Source organism: Maylandia zebra, linkage group LG23 (assembly GCF_041146795.1).
Source record: "Maylandia zebra isolate NMK-2024a linkage group LG23, Mzebra_GT3a, whole genome shotgun sequence".
NCBI lineage: Eukaryota > Metazoa > Chordata > Actinopteri > Cichliformes > Cichlidae > Maylandia > Maylandia zebra.
The window spans coordinates 7,549,290-7,571,733 of NC_135188.1; the positions used below are offsets into that span (position 1 = coordinate 7,549,290).

At 39.4% G+C, this 22,444-nt stretch overlaps 2 protein-coding genes and 1 pseudogene across 5 annotated transcripts; all 3 read left to right on the forward strand.

The window, feature by feature from the left end:
• The first annotated feature begins 245 nt into the window (after positions 1 to 245).
• On the forward strand, positions 246 to 5,877 carry LOC101483981 (flavin-containing monooxygenase 5-like; annotated as a pseudogene). The gene is made up of 8 exons (XR_013095705.1): positions 246 to 2,459; positions 3,236 to 3,424; positions 3,474 to 3,639; positions 3,794 to 3,936; positions 4,076 to 4,272; positions 4,831 to 4,971; positions 5,137 to 5,356; positions 5,567 to 5,877. The product of XR_013095705.1 is annotated as a flavin-containing monooxygenase 5-like (transcript).
• A 2,298-nt stretch (positions 5,878 to 8,175) lies between these two features.
• LOC101470147 (flavin-containing monooxygenase 5) lies at positions 8,176 to 14,232 on the forward strand. 2 transcript variants are annotated; one of them, XM_014414290.4, is made up of 10 exons: positions 8,176 to 8,298; positions 10,206 to 10,346; positions 11,148 to 11,336; positions 11,487 to 11,652; positions 12,086 to 12,228; positions 12,458 to 12,654; positions 12,749 to 12,896; positions 12,982 to 13,189; positions 13,302 to 13,374; positions 13,457 to 14,232. In XM_014414290.4, the coding sequence occupies exons 2-10, from the start codon at positions 10,215 to 10,217 to the stop codon at positions 13,863 to 13,865; spliced, it is 1,665 nt and encodes a 554-aa protein (XP_014269776.3). In that variant the 5' UTR covers positions 8,176 to 8,298; positions 10,206 to 10,214; the 3' UTR covers positions 13,866 to 14,232. The 2 variants fall into 2 exon arrangements, with proteins under 2 accessions (XP_014269776.3, XP_014269773.3); XM_014414287.4 differs by lacking the exon at positions 8,176 to 8,298 and adding an exon at positions 9,965 to 10,122.
• A 1,852-nt stretch (positions 14,233 to 16,084) lies between these two features.
• Positions 16,085 to 21,173, forward strand: LOC101470326 (flavin-containing monooxygenase 5-like). 2 transcript variants are annotated; one of them, XM_012920769.5, is made up of 10 exons: positions 16,085 to 16,216; positions 16,627 to 16,767; positions 17,317 to 17,505; positions 17,656 to 17,821; positions 18,029 to 18,171; positions 18,450 to 18,646; positions 19,373 to 19,520; positions 19,606 to 19,813; positions 19,926 to 19,998; positions 20,081 to 21,173. In XM_012920769.5, exons 2-10 carry the CDS (start codon positions 16,636 to 16,638, stop codon positions 20,493 to 20,495), a joined length of 1,671 nt encoding a protein of 556 aa, XP_012776223.5. In that variant the 5' UTR covers positions 16,085 to 16,216; positions 16,627 to 16,635; the 3' UTR covers positions 20,496 to 21,173. The 2 variants fall into 2 exon arrangements, with proteins under 2 accessions (XP_012776223.5, XP_076736416.1); XM_076880301.1 differs by lacking the exon at positions 16,085 to 16,216 and adding an exon at positions 16,262 to 16,518.
• Positions 21,174 to 22,444: the final 1,271 nt, after the last annotated feature.

Below are 22,444 nucleotides of genomic sequence, written 5' to 3' on the forward strand. Positions count from 1 at the left end.
ATTGATCGGCAACCCGCTGATTGGTCGGCGAAAATGTCGAAGGGGCGTGCTCGGTATTTTCCGGCAGCAGACCAAGAACTCATGAGTGAGGGATTTCAGGAGTTTCAGAGTTTAATTAAAACGCAAGAGAACACTGCAAAGGCTGCAAAAGCAAGGAGAGAGGGCTGGCAGAAAGTTGCTGACAAGTCAAACTCGTAGGTAATTTAATAATAATAATAATAATGGATTGGGTTCATATAGCGCTTTCCAAGGCACCCAAAGCGCTTTACGATACCACTATTCATTCACTCCCACATTCACACACTGGTGGAGGCAGCTACGGTTGTAGCCAGGCTGCCATATCGCGCCATCGGCCCCTCTGGCCAACACCAGTAGGCGGTAGGGTAGATCTATCATATGACACTATATTGTCCAATATCATATGGCATTATATTATATTATAATATGTTATATTATATCCCCTTTCACATTAGAGCCACAACAGGACCCACAAGAAAATGGGAACAAGTAAAAGTGGAATACAGGAGTATTCTACAGAATGGTAATATTTATCTCTTAGATTGCTTTGCGTCTCTTGGCAAGGTAATACTGGCCTGTAATACTCTGTTAGTTTGTTCATAACAGCAACCAAGAAAAGGGCAGAGCAAAAAAAAGACAGGTGGTGGTCCTGCACCCCCTCGTCAACAAGTTGGTTAAGTAAATAATACCCTCACGGGAATATCGATATCTCTCTATGAGCACACTGTCGCGCTGAGGTAAAGGATCCTGTCTGTCCCGCAATATACGCTGAATTCTGAGGACTCTCCTTATCAATCTTGCACCTTCCGCAATGGGTTGGTCGCGTATACGGACAGGACATGGCTGCGACAGGCTTCCCAAATCCACCTTCGCTTTTATAGCCGTGGTCTCTCATCTTGATTACACGAAGTAATTTACAATTACTACTGTGAAATATGAATTACATCTGTAATAATCACATACATGTAATAGAATGTTAATAGTACATTTCCCTTTTTTAGGAAATGACCTGTATGTATCTGTGTGACATCAATAAAAGGATCAAGTGCTGCATTACCTTTAGTTACATTGATAATATTTATTTATGGTGAAACAGTGGAAAAATATCGCTGTTGCTTTCGTATAAATGAAGCGGACATACCTGCGTGGCCGCGATCTAATCCTGTTTACATAAAGTAAACCTGCTCCCGAGCAGGTTTACGCTTACGGCTCTGTTGCTATGACAGCAAGTCCCGGATGAGCTTCGGGGAACCGACTGATCCAGGATCACGCGAAATCGTCAACAATCTAATCCGGCTAACCTACTTAGCGAGGTACGAAGAACGGGCCCCAGGCCCTGTAGTGTGTTATGTGTGTGTTGTCATTCATGTACAGTCTCAAGAAGTTAAAACTGCTGACCTCCCTAAAACATCCATGGTTAACCTGGGACCTCCCAAAAACTGCTAAATTAGAGCTAATCCAAAAGAACTAAGTCCAAAAGGGCAAGTAAGGAGATACAATCATCTATCTTGCTTAAGGTTGAGTTGGCATATTGTAACTCCAGTGTGTCTGTTGAAGCTCCAGTGAGGAGTAGATTATGGTTCGCAGAGTTAATGCTAAAGAAAACCACTTCGATATTAATGCTGGTATTTACTTGGAATCTGATGCTTCCGTGCACAAAGGCCCTCCCACTGGAATTTAAATTATTGCTGTTACTCAAAGACACTGACTTGAGCTCATAACAATGCTTTATTTGGCCACTTGAGCATTACTAAGACATATAAATTAATAATAATATATTTCCTATGGGCCTGGATTGAAGTCAGATGTTATATTTTCATACTTGTCACATATGTCACATAACCATGTGATTCCTCCTGTACCTCCTACTAGTACTACTATTACTTCGTTTGGGGAACTTTTTGTTACAGCATGAAAATCAATGGAGGAACCCCTTTTTTGCGACTAATGTTATTAATCTGTGTTTTACAAGTGAAAATCTCTACAGTAAATTAGGTCTGTTTGCTCCAAACACTTAGGTATTAGACCAAATCACAGCACCATTGCTAAGGACAAGTAAAACTAATTGGATTCATTTTTGCAGGAAAACTGAAGAAAATGTAAATGTTCAGTCTCATTCAGCACTTCTCTGCGTGCTGCTGAATTTAATGTAATTATCCTTGATTGACTCAAGTAATGAAAAAAAGGCACACTCACATGCAAGTTAACAACTCCAAAACAATGGGTGTGAAACAGTCATGCTATAAACATAAAACTCAACCATTTTTCAAACTGCAAACATCTGTAACAGATCAGCTAGCTGTGCAAGCATGGTTCAGAGAGTGGCAGTGATCGGTGCAGGACCCTCGGGAGTGACGAGCATCAAAGGCTGTCTGGATGAAGGTCTGGAGCCCACATGTTTTGAAAGCAGTGATGACATTGGAGGTCTTTGGAGATTTAAGGTGGGAAACAATGGGGTTTTTGGGGGGGATATAAATGACAGCATATTGAAGTGAAGCTTAACATTCAAATTGTTGAATCGTTTCTTGCAAGGTTTACTGTTTTTAAATACAGACACATAAATGGAAGTTCAAAATTTAGAAAAGAAATTGTAAAAAAAAAAAAAAATGTAAAAAACGAGCTTTTGAAAAAAGTTGAAAAATTAGTTGCTTTAAATTCTTGAATCATGTATTTCAAACAACCTTTGTTGGGAATATGTGACAATGTGATCTGCAGTGCTATTTTTTCTGTAGTGACACACACAGAGATGCAGCTTTGCTGAGAATGACTTGTGCAACGTTAAAGCAGAGATCCCAGAAAATGTACTTAACTGGCTGGTCTAACATGGATCAAGTGTTAAAATGAAGAGCAGTTCAGTTATTTTGATACTGAAGTGAAGTGCAGAATCTGTTCTCAGCTGTTTTGTGGTTTTAACAAAAGCTACATTACTAAAGTAGCTTTGTAAAATGTAAATTCCTTAATGCACTGCTCATACATCAATTCAAAGTTTAAAATAAACAATTTAAATTTCACTGGAGTGAAGGAGAGAGATGGTATCAAAGTTGGAGAGAGTGGGCAACTATCCCACAGAAACGTGTGAAAATAGAGAAGACACATCCAGGGATTAAGAGACCTGTAAGACACTGACAGAGTTTTGAAATATACTTAAAGTCAGAGTTTAAATAGAAGCAAAGTTGCATTGTGTTTCGTTTTTTGTCTTTATGTTCTCCTCCTTCAGGAGAAGCCAGAGCCGGGGCGGGCCAACATCTATAAGTCAGTGATCATCAACAGCTCCAAAGAGATGATGTCTTTCAGCGACTTCCCGCCTCCTGCTGACCTCCCTAACAACATGCACCACTCTGAGGTCCTGCTGTATCTGCGTCTGTATGCTCAGACGTTCAACCTGCTGCCACGCATACGCTTCCAGGTTGGTGATCTTCATAAAAAAGAAAAAACTGTGTTTGTGTTTGTGTCAGACTACTGTAATCAGCGTGAGGCAGACGACAAATTTTGAAGTGACGGGTCAGTGGGAGGTGGAGACGGAGAGCAGAGAGGGTCAGAGGGAGACCCGTGTTTTTGATGCCGTGATGGTTTGCACTGGACATTTCACCCAGCCTCACCTGCCACTCAGAGACTTCCCAGGTAAATTTAAGAAATGCAGCAGCTGCTCTTGCTCCAACACAACAGATGTCACACACTGTGTTGTCTGTTAATGTTTCCAATGGTGGTTGAAATGACTGACAAATATTTATATTTAGCGACAAATTCAGTATTTATTTATTTTTAATCATTCCAGGTATTGAGAGTTTCCGAGCCAAATATTTCCACAATTGGGAATACTGCAGTGCTGAGGGTCTGGAGGGGAAAAGGGTGGTGGTCATCGGGATTGGGAACTCTGGTGGTGATATTGCTGTGGATGTCAGCAGGGTTGCGGAGAAGGTAAGCTGCTGTGCTACATTTCTTTACTTCTATGTTGTATTCAAAAAGAACAGTGATGTTTATGAATATGAAAGCACTGTATTCTTAAAGGAATATAACTCGTGAATCTGAAACCTCCTTGTGCTGACATGACCTGCAGGTGTACCTCAGTACCAGAAGTGGAGCATGGGTTGTTGGCCGTGTAGGGCCAGGGGGACTTCCACTAAATGTTGTCGGGAGTTCTTGAATGGACGCACTGATACGAAAGCTCTTCCCCTCATGGACCAACACAATGTTGGAGAAGAAGCTGAATCAAGCGCTGGACCACAAACTATATGGCCTGAAACCGAAACATGGGTAAAAGCATGGTCAAACGTTTGAATTAAAAATACATCATCATAACCGAGAACTTCAAAAATTATGTGTTAAATGTTCCAAAGGAATTGTAACAAAAGGTAAATGCAATACTAAAGTACTCCCTGTACAACGCATCCACTTAACACACTGTTTGCTGCTACAACTACACATGTTTCTTTTCCAAATATTTATAAGTGACTTATGTATGTATGTATGTATATATATGTATATATTGTACTATTCTTAGTTAGCGTATTGTCTGTCTTGTCTTAATGTTGGTTTAAAATGGAGCACTGTAACAAAAAATAATTTCCCCCAGGGATCAATAAAGTATTCTGATTCTGATTCTGATTATATTTGTTAAAAGAGCGAGAATCTGAAACACACATGGTGTAATGTGCAGCATGTTTATATAAACAAAGTTTTTTATGTATGTATGAATGTATTTATTTAGATAACAGTGACTTGATATCTTGCCATGACTACTGTATGTTTGCACCAGGTATTTGTGTCTAACTGCCTTGGTCACTAACATAGCTCCTGTAAAACTGCATTCAGCTTTTTTGCACAGATTCCTGTAGTGAATGATGACTTGCCGGCTCGAATCATCTCAGGTCGTGTTGCAGTGAAACCAAACGTGGGGGAGTTCTGTGGGTCTACAGTAGTGTGGTCTTTGTTGATGGAAGCACCATAGACAAGGTGTTTATGACTTCAACAACTATTCTGTTCAGGTGAAAAATATAGGATATCCAAGTAGTAATTCTTGGACTGTCCCTTTTCATTTGGTTTTATTTTTGAAATGATGTAAAGGGGATTTAAATGCACATGTTCATCTAATCCCAGGGTTGTTTGTCTGTCATACAGGTGGATGTGGTTGTGTCTGCCACAGGGTACAACTACAGCTTTCCTTTCCTGCCCTCAGCTCTACAGGCTAAATGTGGTTACAGGCTGCAGCTCTACAAACATGTGTTCCCTCCTGCACTGACCTCACCAACACTGGCAGTGGTGGGCTTCATACGTGGCTTTGGTGCTATTAACCCTCTGGCTGAGATGCAGGCTTGTTGGGCTACAAGAGTGTTTAAAGGTAAAACATAAAAACGTATAGGAGAATATTTTGATTGTGCAAAGTCATGGAAGGGGTTTCAGTAGGAATTCTGCGATGTATACTTTATATTTTGAATTGAGAAAACACTAGAGCTATTAATGCAAACCTAAAGTATATGCTCCAGTGCAAAAGTAAGATCATCATGCAATAACTCTGTGTTTGAAATTGTTCTGAATTTTTCCATGACAGGTTTAACAGCCCTCCTCACAGAGGAGAACATGATGAAGGAAATTGAGAAGGACACGGCAACCATGTATCAGATCAGAAGAAGGAAATTATTTTTAAGATATGTTAAAAGGCTGCTCATCTCCACCAGAATCCTTATTTTTTGTATTCTGATTAATGTTTTACAAAGTCTCTTAGCTTAGACTGGTTAATATATGCTTTTTCAGTGTCATCTGTTATTTCTTTATTTGCTTCTCTGTTAGGTTTGCATGCTCAGAACGCAACCCACTGCAAGTTCACTACATCCCTTACATGGACTCTCTGTCTGAAGAGGTGGGGGTAAGGCCAAACATACCATGGCTCTTTTTTAAGGACCCAACACTGGCACTGCAGGTTTTTTTAGGACCCTGCACACCATACCAATACCGTCTGACTGGACCAGGAAAGTGGGCTGGAGCCCGTCAGGCTATCCTCACTCAGTGGGACCGGGTGTTTCAGCCTTTTAAGACCAGAGTGGTAACAGAACCAAAGCCAGACATCAAACATTCTTCTAAACTGAGCATAATAATGTTTCTCTCAGGTGCTGCTCTGTTGTGTTGTATCTTCTACAATAAGCTCCACTTTGTCTCTTACTTCTCTGCTTCTTCATTCCAGAGATCTCTTCAGTTAATTGCAGGGTGAATGAAGGAGATGTAGGCAGAGATTGTTTTTACACTACAGTGCATAACTTGTCAAGCTGAATAAGAAATAAAAAATATATATTAAAATTAAAAATGAAAAAACTGGATTTGTTAAATCTGCACAATTGATTGTGTTTGTTTTTCGTGGTGTGGTTTTTGGTAACTGTTGCTTTTTTGCATCATGCCTATCTACAGAAACTTGTATTTGAGTCACTGTTTAATACTGGCAGCAGAAAATTATTTTCAATGATTAATTTTATATGGTATGGTTCAAACAAAGTTGCTAAAGTTAAACTTATGCACTCACTGGCCAGTTTGTTAGGTACAGAAAACTCAATGCATTTAAGCCTTCAGACATTGCTAAGACAACATGTTGAAGTTCAACCCGAGCATCAGAATGGAGATAAAAGTTGATTGAACTGACTGAATGTGGCTTGCATGTGGTTGTTTGTGGCATATCCGATATTTCAGAAACTGCTGATCTGTGGGATTTCCCCGCAAGTCACCTCCAGAGTTTTTAGAGAATGGTCCAAAAAATAGAATAATGGATTGGATTTATATAGCGCTTTTCAAGGCACCCAAAGCGCTTTACAATACCACTATTCATTCACTCACACATTCATACACTGGTGGAGGCAAGCTACAGTTGTAGCCACAGCTGCCCTGGGGCAGACTGACAGAAGCGAGGCTGCCATATCGCGCCATCGGCCCCTCTGGCCAACACCAGTAGGCAAGTAGGATAAAGTGTCTTGCCCAGGGACACAACGACCAGGACAGAGAGCCCAGGGATCGAACCAGCGACCTTCCGGTTACAGATGCGATTCCCAACCGCCTGAGCCACGGTCGCCCGAGAAAAATGTTAACCACACATTATAACTAAGGTATTCAGAAGATCATCACTGAATATACAAAAACACATTAAAGCAAAGGGGCTACAGCAGCATACCATTGTGGGTGCAACAACCAGAAAACAATTCATACAAGCTCAAAAAAAATTCTCAAGATTGATATTAATATCGCTGAACAATCAAAGTGCAACAGCATGAGCTATTCAATAGATGTCAGCGATTAGCTGCTATACACAGCATGCCATGACATTTTCCTCACAGTAAAGTAAGGTGCACTAAAGTTCATCAGAAACTGAACATTAGTGCATCTTACTTGTGGAACCATAAGAAAATCTTTTATCCATAGGAATGAATAATCATTAAATATTGTTAGTACAGATAAAAGTGTCCAATCTGCAAAATGAAGACTGAGTAATTCACCCCCTGGTGGTACATACGAAAGCCTGATCCTGTGAGCCTGATCCGCAAGGTCAAGGAATCATCCACTTACAGACAAACCAATCCACACCAATACAAATCACTGCACAGATCTGTTGCTGTGCAAGTGTAGCAAAAGTCACGTGTTTAAAAAAAACAAAAACCAGCCAGAACTTAAGCATGGTTGTGAATACGCACACCCAAACAGATGAAATCCCACTTAAAACACAGTACATTACAAATGTAAATTAAAAGAATTCCTTTTTTTCCCCATCCTGTACTGTAGTAATTGGAATTATTGTCTGAAGGCCAAGAAACAGGAAAGTGACAGGTGACAGGAAAGAAAAAGAAAAAGGAAAGAAAAGTTGGGAAGAGAGTTAACAGAAGGAGAGGAAAGAAAAATGGAGGAGAAGAGGGATAGAGAGAAAAGACACTGGAAATCTGCTTGATCACCTGCTGAAAAAAAGCAACAATAAAGCAACAACCAACATAAGCATAAGTAACAGTAAATAAGTAAATAATAACAGTAAATAAGTAAAAGAAATGCTAAACTAGCGTGGACAAAGTACCCCTTGCACTTAGCCACAGAGTTAGCCTCAGTCATTGTAGTTGGACCAGAGATGGTGAGTTCAGAGTTCATTTCAGTCTCATTCTGTTTACTCATATTAACTCTCCTTATAGGTCAGCAGTCCATCCAAGGGCTTGCTTGCTTTGGAATCAATGATTAGCACCCTACTTGCACAGCTCTCACTCTAGCTACTACTAGGCTACAGGCAACACAAAAATTATTTTTTTCTTCAACGTACTAGAGGTAAGAACTTTGTATAACATTTGAGTTCATAAGTGTAGCAGAATCAAGAGTAATGTTTACAGCACTTTGTAATGTATGTAGGCTACCACTCCTGCAGGCAGTAGCCTATTGGCTATCAGTGATTCCTGAGATTAGGGACGAAACAGGTTTTAATTTTCTAAAATATATTTTTTGATTTTTCAAAAACATATTTACATATAATTGTTACACAAAGTTTTGGCTGTCTCACCATGTTTTGGTACAATCTCCCAGGTGTAACATTTTTTAATAATTTATGTTTTTGCTGGAGAAGTGCAAGGTTTTTGTCAACACCGTCAGACACAAAGAAATGCAAAAATATATATTTTTAATTAAGTTGTTTCAGCTATTTTGACTATTAGCAGCTTCTCTATTCTATTGTTTATGCACATATGTTTTCAAAGTAATTATACTACATTCAAAAGTAAGATTGTTTTGGCTTTTTATTATTAAAGTTACAGTCATACATATTTTCAGAAGCTTGTATTTAATCTCTATAAGAAACAATCATATTAAGCAGAATGCAAATTACACATTTATTGAAAAAATTAAGTATTTTTATTGGAAGCTCATAAGGGAGGAAAATATATGGTTCTCCAAAAGAGAAAAATAAACCAAAACTCCATATTATGGAGTTGACAAGGTGCTGATGGTGGTGACACAAATCTGACGGTGTTGACACACTAGTAGCAAACAAGATATTATTTCTTTCAAAATAACTATTAAACCTTAGCAACCTTTGTAATATCACAAGACACATAACAATTCTGTTTTTGCACATGTCAAGTTCTACATCTTAATAGTTCACCAGCAAGTAGCTACCTACTACTCCTTGATTCCTAAAGTACTCTGTGGTTGTGTGTTTAGACCCTGCTGTACTTCCTCTCCTTTTGTCTCTCTGTGCTTTCTTCCAAAACCTTCTCTTCTGCCTTTTTTCTCTTTCTTTCAGATCACTGATGTTCTTTATTTTTCTCTTTTTCACTCTATTTCTCCATCTTTCCCTTTCCTTTATGAGAAACTCTTTCTTCAACTCGGGCTGGCTGTTAATTTTTTCTCTCCTTCTTTTTTGATACTCCCTGTTCCTTCTCTTTCATTTCTCTACTGACAGGTTTCCCTTTGCTATTCTAGCCTGAAATGAACCATTTTGTAATCACTATAATTTTTCTGAACCTTATGCTTTTTTACAAGATAACAGAATAAAGATCAACGCTGTCAATAATAATAATATTGAACGGGTTGCATTGTTGCACTTTGTCATGTTTCTCAGGTCTTTGTCTGAATGTCCTATGAACATTACCTGTCATGTTCTCATGTTGTTGCTAAGGATTGTCTCATTGCACTGAAGTCACACTGGGTTAAATATTTACACTTAGGTTTTAAGGGGTATTTTTTTTTTTCTTCATTATTTTATTTACGGGTTGTACGGAAGCCCCAAACGCAATTTCATTGTTCTTTGACAATGACAATAAATAAATACTTGACTTGACTGTCGTCATATCATCTAGGGCAGGACTAGGCAACTCCAGGCCTCAAGTGCTGGTGTCCTGCAGGTTTTAGATGTGTCTTTGATCCAACACAGCACTTTCAAATTGCCAAATTACCAACTCAGCATGTCTTGAAGTCCTCCAGAGGCCTGGTAATGAACTAATCATTTAATTCAGGTGCGCTGAGCCAGGGTAATATCTACAAAATCTAAAAACCTGCAGGACACAGGCACTCGAGGCCTGGATTTGCCTACCCCTGGTCAAGAAGAAACTGCTACATCAGGTTAAAAGTCTGTTTCAGCTTTTTCTGTTTCTTCCGAAGGTAATTACTTGTTGCGTACAGCTCTTTGGCTGCAGTTTGTTAACAGTAAACATTTTTGAACCGATCTGATGTCTCCTTCGCAGAGCTGCAGCATGAGTCGTCGTGTGGCAGTGATTGGTGGAGGGGCTTCAGGTCTGGCCTGTATCAAGTGCTGTTTGGATGAGGGGCTGGAGCCTGTGTGCTTCGAAAGTAGTGATGATATTGGTGGTCTGTGGAGGTTTAAGGTTGGTGCTTTCCTTTTACTAGATTAATTATGTAAGCGGTAATAAAAAGAAACATCTGGATGAGCACTTTAAAACTAATTGGCCACAGGTTTATTTAAATTGGAGACTTCTAAGTACAAAATAAATCTAAATTTGAAACCCTTTTTAGAAAAAATGGGTGCCTATTCTCTGGACTAAAAATGTGAGGGACCATCTGGCAAACCTAATCAATGTGGAAAGGTATAAAAGCGCTACAACTTTTTTTTTTGAGTAGTGTTGCTGCCATAAATTTTTAAAATTACATTTCACACAGCAGAACATCTCAGCATCTCAATTTTAAATTTTCATTTTGAAAATCATCAGGTACAAGAGCCAAACTAAAACTGACTGAAAAGACAGCCGATGTCTAAAGAAAATCTCAAAAACCTCCAGAAAGCCTGGAGAAGCAGCACTCAAGACCACTTTATAAAATTGTCTGGTTCCTTTCAAGAAAAATATAAATGGATGGCTCAAGATTTTTGCACAATACTGTAGATATTATTGAAGTAATTAAGTCTCCAACAGCAAGTGTTATATGAAGTATATGTCACCTTATGCACTGTAAAGTAGTCTTATCAATAATACAGCAGACTTATATTGGTAGATTTATACTCTAAAATAAATGGCGTGAAAAACAAAGTACAATATTTGCAGTAGATGTGTAATAACATAGATATAAATGAACTACAAATGTAATAAAACTGTGCTCAAGCCTATGACGAGCATTGAAAGAGTAATGGTGCTTCAGCTCAATTATCTTTTTAAATAAATTTCCCCCTTTAGGAGAATCCAGAGCCAGACAGGGCCAGCATCTACCACTCTGTCATCATCAACACCTCAAAGGAGATGATGTGTTTCAGTGACTTTCCCATCTCGGCACACTTCCCAAACTACATGCACAACTCCCTCATCATGGACTACTTTCGGCTGTATGCTGACCACTTCCAGCTCACCAAGCACATACGCTTTAATGTAAGAATGCTTTATGATGTCTGAAATGGTAAATTGTATCACATAATTAAAAAATAAATAATTTAAATTAAATCCTAATTACTCCAACATTAATTTCATAGAAAAAAAAAACTTTGTTCTGTCCCCTGCGTCTGTCTTTCTGTTGTCCAGACCAAAGTCTTGCAGGTGAAGCAGAAATCAGATTTTTCTCATTCAGGCGAGTGGGTTGTTGAAACGGAGAACAAGGATGGCAAGAAGGAGAAACACATTTTTGAAGCTGTGATGATCTGTATTGGACATCACTGCAACCCCAATATGCCTCTTCATGACTTTCCAGGTAACCCTTGCACTACAAGCTATCAACATTCAATTCAGTGCCAGTTTGGGAGTAAGCGGATGAAGACAGGACAAAGAAATGCTGTGGAAGTGAGCCAGAGATTAATAATAACTAATAATTAAATCCAGAGAGGTGTATTAACACATACTAAGCAAAAAAGATGACTGATGAAGAAACACAAAATGCATCGGTGGAATCCTAGACCTATTGCAGTATAACTAAGGGAGGATTTTGGGTCACCTGATCCAACTATATACTTTATCAAAAGGAACGTTATTCTTATCTTATAGTTCACTCAAGGGGCAGAACTAATCAACCTTCAACAAAGCATGAGTGAAACTTTTGCCTGTCTTCAAATATAGATCAGTCTTTTTATAGCAGAAGTATTGAAACATTGTGTCTACCCACCATAAGTCTGTCTTATTTTCTTCAGGCATTGACACTTTCACGGGGAAGTATTTCCACAGCAGAGACTACAAGACTCCCGAGGAGTGGAGGAATAAAAAGGTCGTGGTGATTGGAATTGGAAACTCTGGAGGAGACATAGCAGTGGAACTGAGTAGAGTCACCAAGCAGGTTGGAATGAGTTGGTCGCATCATTAGAGAAAAAATGTGTCTGAACTGGTTGAGTATTTAACATTCTTAGTGATGAAAATAATTTCACGTGACGTTTCAACATTCTCACAGTTTTAGGCTGAAAACAGTTTAAATACTACACAAGCAGTGACCTGTGACACATGGATGTGGACATTAAAGAAGACGTAACAGCAAAACTTGCTAATTTTTTTTGTTTCCTTCATTCAAGCTTTACCTGAGCACTCGAAGGGGAGCATGGATTCTGAATAGAGTCTGGGACAATGGGATTCCTGTTGACTTGTTTTTTAACAGGGCGACAGGTTTCCTAAGAAAAAATCTTCCCTTTGGTGTTTTCTGTAGTCTGAGAGAGAGCCGGCTCAACAAAAAATTTGATCACGCTCTGTACAACCTAAAGCCAAGGCACAGGTATAGTATTCTACTAATACATTACATTTTACAATGTAATTGGTGTCTGGATTGTTTCATGTCGGAATTTGTTTTGTTTGACTTTTTATTTCAGGGTGTTCAGCCAACATCCCACAGTGAATGATGAGCTTCCCAACCGCATCCTCTCTGGAACAGTTCAGGTGAAACCCAACATCCGCAGATTTCAAGGTTCCAGTGTGGAGTTTGATGATGGCAGTGTAGTGGAAGATGTTGACTTGGTGGTAGGTCTGGAATTACATACTTTTCTTCACCTTCATAGAGATCAGTGAAATTGACTTTTGACTAACATGGACCGCTGTCTTTCAGGTGTTTGCTACAGGATACCAGTTTTCCTTTCCATTCCTGGCTTCACAGGTGGTCTCTGTGTCTAACAACAAAGCATCTCTGTACAAATATGTGTTTCCTCCTGAGCTCGAACGCCCGACTCTGGCTATCATTGGTCTAGTGCAGCCACTGGGAGCCATTATGCCCATCTCTGAGATGCAGGCCAGATGGGCTACACGTGTCTTCAAAGGTAAAAAATTACTTTTTCTTTAACACAGCTTTTTCTCATCACTCAGGATTTTAGAATTTTTATAGAGTTGTTATTTTTACTACAGTAAACAGCTTTGTCCCCTTTCAAACAGGCTGCATAAAGCTTCCTCCATCAGCTGCCATGCTAAAAGATATTCAGTGTAAGCAGGAGGCCATGGCTCAAAGGTAATGAAGTGGATTTACTCAGCTTTATAGAAACCTATGTTTAAGATCTGCATCTTCATATGTTCAACTCAAACTTTTTTAGGTATGTCACCAGTCAGAGACACACCATCCAGGTGGACTACATCAGCTACATGGATGAAATAGCAGAGCTAGTGGGAGTTCAACCCAACATCCCAAGGATGCTGCTGACTGACCCCAGGCTGGGAATGAATGTGCTCTTTGGTCCCTGCACGCCGTACCAGTATCGTCTCAGGGGGCCAGGAAAGTGGGCTGGAGCCCGCCAGGCAATCCTCACTCAGTGGGAGAGAGTGACTCAACCTATGCAGACCAGACCATGTGATGAGCTCAAACCCAGCAGATCATATAAGTGGCCTCTGCTTCTGTCGGCTGCTGCTTTGTCCTTCACTGTCTATGTTAAAAGGAACAACCTTCCAGCTTTCCTTCAGGATCCCACTGCTTTGCTATACAGGCTTAAAATAATGAAAGTTTAATCAGTTTACTTGGCTGAAGTCAGCCAGGCCATCATCACATAGTGAGAACGAATGGTTCGACTTCTAATGACCACAGTGGCATGAGGACCACAATAGACCTTCTAATAGTATAATAGTACTAATGTTAACGAAGAGGCTGCATTAGACTGTTTTTAACAATGAAAGACATGAGTTTTTAAAATATACATTCTGGATTTGTTTAACTCTGCACTAGAATCTGAACAGAAGTGTTTCTGCAGCTTTCTTAAAATTTTGTTTTTTAATTTTATTTTCTGGCAAATAACTCAGCCAACAATCTGTGGTCGTTCCAGTAGCCAGTAATGAAATTTTCTAATAAAATTTCTAATAAATAATTTCCATAAGTCTACATGTTTTCTACAGTTACTTTATGGCCACTTGCGGCTTTTGCTTAGTGTCAAGCTTAAGAGTCCATGATTTTTCTTTCTTCTTTTAAAGTATTTATTATTTTTAGGGCTCAAAGATTTGTGTCATGTTTAGAGGCAGGACTCGCACCCACGGCTGCATACAGTGCATTTATTCACAGTCAACAGAAAAAACACCGTTCAAAAAATATCTTAGCAGTTGGAAGGTCCAGTCTCCACAAGGTTTCCTTTTAGATGCAGACAAAGTAGCTTTGTCACACCAGAGTCAGCTCACCACTCGATATCTCACAATTTCTAAATGCTGTGCACAGGGACAGACCAGTTAACGTATCTTCACAATTAACCCAAAAAATAGGAGCAGGAGCAACGCTTCATTTACCGCTTTCAAGGCAACAATCCAGCAAAGACTGATCCACTGCTCCTTCCTTATGAAGCTGCCCAAACGAGATCATCAGAGCAGGTGTGTTCCTGCCACCAGGTGTGTGTCTGAAACTTGGTCCCCACAATGCAGAAAGGCCAGTGCATACAAACGCACATAAATACAAACAAACAGAGAAAATGAGAGAATGAAGACAGACTAAAACGCAACAATTGGCAGGTTGAGGACTTGCAGTACCCTGGCAGTTTTTTAACACTTAAAGGTTGATTTAATAATGCATGAAAACATACGCAAGCATATCAGTGCTGTTTGACAGTGTTTCATTAGAAGTAGCAAAGTAAGTTAAAAAAAATATTTAAGCAGTGTCACTGCGGTATTTGAAGATCCTGTTTCATCAGCAGGAAATGTCCCTGCTTCCTTAAAATCCTTTACTTACCTCTCAGCTGGTCCAACATATAACAAAGCTTGATACTGCTTGACGTTTGTTGCTGAATTTTCAGTTGAAACTGGTATCGACATAAATGACTGCTTGGAAAAACTTTCAGTTGCCACTGTAGAATTCAGCTTGTGGCACATAATTTGAAGAGGGAATTGATGCTGCTTCACTTTGTCCGGCTGTTTCTGAAATTTAGGGTCATGCATTTCATGGTGGAAAGCTAAACCAGGTCATTTTGAAACAGTCACGTCTGACATTGGACGTTGGACTTTAACAACTTGAAAACAAAACCAATAAGCTTTTCATTCCAAGACCCCGGGTAGTCAGTCCCACTTTTCCTCTGATACAAAGACATATCTCTATCGTATAACCTCTTAGGTATAGGGCTTTATGAAAGGTGCCGCTCCTTGACTTTAGCCCACAGAAAACCCTAAAAATGTAACCGTTTCATTTGAGTCCAGAACATTTCATATCCTTTTTTTCTTTTTTAACACAAAGAAGACAAAGACTTACAGAAGTAAACACATATTAGTATGACAGTTTTACAATGAGGCTTACTTCTTTATGCAGAAAAAGATCTTGAGTGAGCTTGTAAATTCACACTGACGTTATACACGGTTGGATTTCTGTAAATAAATAACCAGAACAAACCACTGATCACACCGGTTGGCTGGCAGCGGGATCCGTGCCTTCTAAAGACAAACACAGCATGTAGTATCTCCGGATGACTGTTAAATGCAGCATATAACATGATGTTTTTCATTTTACATGCTTTGGAAATTGAGTGCAAAACACAACAAAAGGAAAAATTCATGAACACAAAATAAAAAATAAATCTGAATGTCCTTTGAAATGTGATTTATTTGTAGTTATTTTATCTTTTTTCTTCCTCTTTTGTAATAGAATATATCTCCTGTTGTGCTCTTGCGCTTTGTGAACTATTGTTTTTCTATTTTTATAGGTGTGTTGTGCACATCAGTCCTGCCATGCAGAGGCGTTGTCTGTTTGCTTTTCCCTCGGTCTTATTCTGACGCCACAGTGAATCAAGGGTCAGCATGCTACTTTATAAATTCAGGGGAGCAGCTCTCGCTCCGCCCACAGTTGAGTTGCTTGCAGCACGATAAACATTGTTTCTTTCTTCGAGGCATCAAAGGTAGGAAACGAGCATATGCGATCGCAGCTGATGAGTGCTTCCTGGAACAGATTTAAAGCCGATGATTGCGGCTGTCGGAGACTGTTTGTACTGTCCGTGAAGTCTGTTAAAGTTTGGCAACGATTGCACTCTTTACTGAGTTGTCTGCGTTGTGTGGCGTTTCGAACAGCTAATAAACATATTAAGTCACTTTGATTTTTGCCAAGTTTTAAATGTGGAACATATTCAGTATTAGAGGAAGTGTTGTTCGGCAGTAATGTAAACATAACTGGAGAGCCTGCGATTTAACGGGGGAAATGAATGTAACGTTGTTATTACTCTTGTTTTCTGCACAACTTCCTGCTCTGCGTAGCTCATTGGCTGCAGCTTCTTGTTAACAGTAAACATATTTTGCACTGTCTCCTTCGCAGAGCTGCAGTATGACCCGTCGTGTGGCAGTGATCGGAGGAGGGTCTTCGGGTCTGGCTTGCATAAAGTGCTGTTTGGATGAGGGGCTGGAGCCTGTGTGCTTCGAAAGCAGCGATGACATTGGTGGTCTGTGGAGGTTTAAGGTTGGCTGACGCTATGTGAATCACTTTACTTTTTGGTCATGTTTTATCATTTTTCATACATATGAAGTGGATTTCCTTCATTTCGGGGGCACATGGTGCGCACTGAGAATCAGAATTTGATCCGAAATAAATATTATGCTAAAAATGGTGCGGGCACAAGGGTTGAAGCACTGTTTTGAATTAGGCATCTTGTTTGCTCAGTGACAAAACAAGTATTTAGATTTCTTACTTGAGAAAAAGTGGTAATCTTTCTCAAGAAGCCTAATACCTAGTTCAAAAGTTTTAGCATTAAATATTCTTAATTTCAATAATTATCAGTAATAGAGCAGATTATATTGGGAAATGTAAACTCTAAAATAAATGGTGTGAAAAACAAAGTACAATATTTGCATCATATTTATTAGACGCGTAAAAACATAGATATAACTAAACTACAAATGCAATAAAACTGTACTCAGGCCTCTGACGAGCATTGAAAGAGTAATGGTGCTTCAGCTCAATTATTTATTTATTTATTTATTTATTTATTTATTTATTTTTTAACTTTAGGAGAATCCAGAGCCAGACAGGGCCAGCATCTACCACTCTGTCATCATCAACACCTCAAAGGAGATGATGTGTTTCAGTGACTTTCCCATCCCGGCACACTTCCCAAACTTCATGCACAACTCCCTCATCATGGACTACTTTCGGCTGTACGCTGACCACTTCCAGCTCACCAAGCACATACGCTTTAATGTAAGAATGCTTTATGATGTCTGAAATGGTAAATTGTATCACATAATTAAAAAATAAATAAATAAAATTAAATCCTAATTACTACAACATTAATTTCATAGAAAAAAAAAACTTTGTTCTGTCCCCTGCGTCTGTCTTTCTGTTGTCCAGACCAAAGTCTTGCAGGTGAAGCAGAAATCAGATTTTTCTCATTCAGGCGAGTGGGTTGTTGAAACGGAGAACAAGGATGGCAAGAAGGAGAAACACATTTTTGAAGCTGTGATGATCTGTATTGGACATCACTGCAACCCCAACATGCCTCTTCATGACTTTCCAGGTAACCCTTGGCCTACAATCGATTACCTCTTAGTTACCTCAAGGGGGGGAAAAAACTACTGACTCTGCAGTTGTAGCAAGATAAAGAGGGAATTGTGTTATTGTTTAAATCAACCCTTGATACTTTCACGTATCTTCAAATATAGGTCAGAGCAGAAGTATTGAAACATTGTGTCTACCCACCATAAGTCTGTCTTATTTTCTTCAGGCATTGACACTTTCACAGGGAAGTATTTCCACAGCAGAGACTACAAGACTCCCGAGGAGTGGAGGAATAAAAAGGTCGTGGTGATTGGAATTGGAAACTCTGGAGGAGACATAGCAGTGGAACTGAGTAGAGTCACCAAGCAGGTTGGAATGAGTTGGTCGCATCATTAGAGAAAAAATGTGTCTGAACTGATTTAGTATTTAACATGTGAAACTTCATGATTCTCACAGTTTTAAAGCTGAATCCAATATAAATACAAGCATGTAAAACCAAACAATGGGCATAATTATTTAACTTGTACATCTTCTTAATGCTTTATTTACATATTAGTAATTAGTAATATTAGTAGTTTAGAAAGTAAAATTGAGACAATTCAGACAGAACCAACAAGAGAGCTAACTACTCTTTCTTTCCTTCAAAGCTTTACCTGAGCACTCGAAGAGGAGCCTGGGTTCTGAACAGAGTTGGAGACAATGGGGTGCCCCTTGACCTGACTTTTAATAGAATCCTGGACATTCTGAGGAAAATCCTTCCCTTTGATTTTTTCTGTAGTATGGCAGAGAGTCGGCTCAACCAAAGATTCAATCATGGTCTTTACAATCTAAAGCCAAAACACAGGTACTGTATTTGTAGCTAGTATAGAATGTAATATAATCTGCCACGTTCGATTTTTCCAAGTAGTTGTTCTAAGACAAAAATGATGGCCTTTTTGTGCTCACCTTTGTCCTTCTGAACAGTGGCACACACCAGAAGCAGCGTGATATGTTACTTGCAATATTTTGCTTTTTTAGGTGTATCATGCACCCCTTGAGTTTTGTAACCTGGCCCACAAAGCTGGCACAGTGAAGCTGGATGAGTGGTTTGGCCATTTCAGTGATCTATCAGTGCAGGTTCTCAGAAAAGTCCCAGCTTATGCATCTGCAGATGCTTCAGCAGCTGGAAAAGATGAGAATTTTCTGCATGCAGTCACTTTGCTTCCTGTATTGATTACTGCATATATCATCATTGTTGCCTCTTTTTTTTTTTTTTCCTGAGCAGTGACACATATTGTTCAGGATACGATCAACTCTGACACATTTTAAGCACCATTATTAATTTTGATGGGGCTGTGCTGGCGTCAATGTTGGTGTTATTTTATGCAACAACAGTGCAATGTCCAGTGTAAACAACCAGTTCAAAGTATGAAACTTCTGGCTACAACAACAACCCCTTGTCAAAATCAGTGCCTGACAACGTTGACATTTTCTGATATTCATGTTTGCAATTAGATTTTTTTGTATAAATAAAATAATATGAAAAAACTCCTTTCTGAATTTGTTTTGTATTTTTGACTTTTTATTTCAGGCTGTTCAGCCAACATCCCACAGTGAATGATGAGCTTCCCAACCGCATCCTCTCTGGAACAGTTCAGGTGAAACCCAACATCCGCAGATTTCAAGGTTCCAGTGTGGAGTTTGATGATGGCAGTGTAGTGGAAGATGTTGACTTGGTGGTAGGTCTGGAATTACATACTTTTCTTCACCTTCATAGAGATCAGTGAAATTGACTTTTGACTAACATGGACCGCTGTCTTTCAGGTGTTTGCTACAGGATACCAGTTTTCCTTTCCATTCCTGGCTTCACAGGTGGTCTCTGTGTCTAACAACAAAGCATCTCTGTACAAATATGTGTTTCCTCCTGAGCTCGAACGCCCGACTCTGGCTATCATTGGTCTAGTGCAGCCACTGGGAGCCATTATGCCCATCTCTGAGATGCAGGCCAGATGGGCTACACGTGTCTTCAAAGGTAAAAAATTACTTTTTCTTTAACACAGCTTTTTCTCATCACTCAGGATTTTAGAATTTTTATAGAGTTGTTATTTTTACTACAGTAAACAGCTTTGTCCCCTTTCAAACAGGCTGCATAAAGCTTCCTCCATCAGCTGCCATGCTAAAAGATATTCAGTGTAAGCAGGAGGCCATGGCTCAAAGGTAATGAAGTGGATTTACTCAGCTTTATAGAAACCTATGTTTAAGATCTGCATCTTCATATGTTCAACTCAAACTTTTTCAGGTATGTCACCAGTCAGAGACACACCATCCAGGTGGACTACATCAGCTACATGGATGAAATAGCAGAGCTAGTGGGAGTTCAACCCAACATCCCAAGGATGCTGCTGACTGACCCCAGGCTGGGAATGAATGTGCTCTTTGGTCCCTGCACGCCGTACCAGTATCGTCTCAGGGGGCCAGGAAAGTGGGCTGGAGCCCGCGAGGCAATCCTCACTCAGTGGGAGAGAATGGCTCAACCTATGCAGACCAGGCAATGCGATGAGCCCAAACCCAGGAGATCATATAAGTGGCCTCTGCTTCTGTCGGCTGCTGCTGTGGGCTCGGCTGCCTACATTAGCAAGAACAACCTTCCAGCTTTCCTCCAGGATCCCACTGCTTTGCTGGACAGGGTTAAAATGTACCTGCCTACACAATGATGGAAAATTCATAACTCATCAGCTTACTAAGTGAGTGATGCAATTGTATATTAACATCAAAGACCAGCTGATCTTAAATGACTAAAAGCTACAGTTATAGCTACATTCATGTGTATTGTCTCAGGTTTCTTGCTTTATACCTTCAGAATTGTGTAACTGGAAAGATCTCCTTTTTCAATTACACAATTTCTGCAGGTTATTTGTTTTAACCCTTAACAGGATGCTGTGACATAGAATCTAATTTAAGCCGATTAAAAAAGAAAAAAAATTGTTTTCCAACAAAAAAAAAATACATTAATAGCGCTTTAATCCAGATTTGTTTGCAATATATGAGCATAAACATGGGTAAAAAGAAATTATGCTAGCACAGAATGCCATTGTAGAGGGGTAAACTGTTGTTATCCTTTTTTTAACATCAGCACTGTTACTCTACATTGACATGCTGCTCTGTTTTCTTTCATTATATTAATTGAAGTATTCAAATGTTTTTACAACATTACTGATACACAGCACAGATGGTTTGCTATTGTTTCTTTCAAATAAAAATAAATCACAGTGTTGTCACATCTTTCACTACATTTTTAAAATGTTGTTTTATCCATTACTATGTCCCAGTGACTCTAAAGTATGAAAAACATGACTCATAACTATAAATAAAAGTTCAGCACTTGAAACAAATCCATTTTCATGTCTTTTATTAGTAAATAAATCTTTTAAGCCACAAAGATCTGAGATTGTTTGCTGAAAAAATAAAGATCTCTTTTCTCTGCTTTGACTTGGTATTAATACTAAAGACCAGTGCAAGCACGCCTCTTTTTGATGGTGATTGATTGATTGATTGATTGATTGATTGATTGATTATGCTTTTAATTGTCACTTGCAATGTTATACGTACATCTTACCTGCAGTGAAATGGGACCCCTTCCTCCATACATACATTATTGGGGTGCTCAGGAGGTAGAGCGGGTCAGCTGCTGATGAGAAGGTTTGATCCCTGGCTCCCCCAGTTTGCATGCCAAATATCCTTGGGCAAGATACTAACCCCGACTTGCTTTCCAATGCTTCCATCGGAGTATGAATGCGTATGAACGATAGTTAGAAAGCACTCAAAGTAGATAATAGTGCTTGTGTGAATGGGTGTGTGTGGGGTGAATGCGGCGTGTTGTCTAGAGCGCTTTGAGTACTCCAGGAGGCTAGAAAAGCGCTATATAAGAATCAGTCCATTTACCATCATTGTTTGCAATGATAATGGATGAGGCTTCAGTTTTAAAGCTGAATTGAGCTTTCAGTTAACTTTCTAGTGTAGATTGTTAATAACTCAACACAATCTAAACCCAAAGCACAGGTACTGTGTTTGTAGCTTGTATAGAATGTAATATAATCTGTCATGTTAGATTTTTCCAAGTGGTTGTTCTAAGACAAAAATGATGGCCTTTTTGTGCTCACCTTTGTCCTTCTGAACAGTGGCACACACATGAAGTGTGTGTTACAGTTGCTGACGTGCAGTGTTTATTGTGCACGTCTTCACTTTTATATTCTGGCACTTACAGCTGGAACAATCAAGCTGGAGACTCCAGTGTGTGAGTGGCTTGGTCATTTCAGTGATATACAAGTCCAGGTTCTCAGAAGGTCCCAACTTATGCAGATGCTTCAGCAGCTGAAAAAGACAAGATTTTTCCGGATAAAAATTTTCCAAAATTTTCCAGCCTCTGCGTGCAGTCACTTTGCTTCCCTTATTCATTACTTCCTATATCAGCACCTCTGTATCAGCAGAGGGTTTTTTTCTGAGAAGTGACGCATATTGTTCAGGATATGGTCAACTCTGACATGCTTCAAGCACCATTATAAATTTTGATGGTGCTGTGATGGCGTCAATGTTGGTGTGCGTAACAACCAGTGCACTGTCCAGTATGAACAATCAGTTCAAAGTGTGAAACTTCTGGCTACAG

Excerpts from the sequence above, each read along its gene's own strand:
- LOC101470326 (XM_076880301.1), top strand. Across the intron at positions 17,506-17,655 it reads CCAAGCACATACGCTTTAAT|ACCAAAGTCTTGCAGGTGAA; the intron begins GTAAGAATGCTT and ends TCTGTTGTCCAG. Across the intron at positions 19,814-19,925 it reads GGCTACACGTGTCTTCAAAG|GCTGCATAAAGCTTCCTCCA; the intron begins GTAAAAAATTAC and ends CCTTTCAAACAG.
- LOC101470147 (XM_014414290.4), top strand. The coding sequence starts at position 10,215 with ATGAGTCGTCGTGTGGCAGTGATTGGTGGAGGGGCTTCAGGTCTGGCC. Across the intron at positions 11,653-12,085 it reads GCCTCTTCATGACTTTCCAG|GCATTGACACTTTCACGGGG; the intron begins GTAACCCTTGCA and ends TATTTTCTTCAG. Across the intron at positions 12,229-12,457 it reads TGAGTAGAGTCACCAAGCAG|CTTTACCTGAGCACTCGAAG; the intron begins GTTGGAATGAGT and ends CCTTCATTCAAG.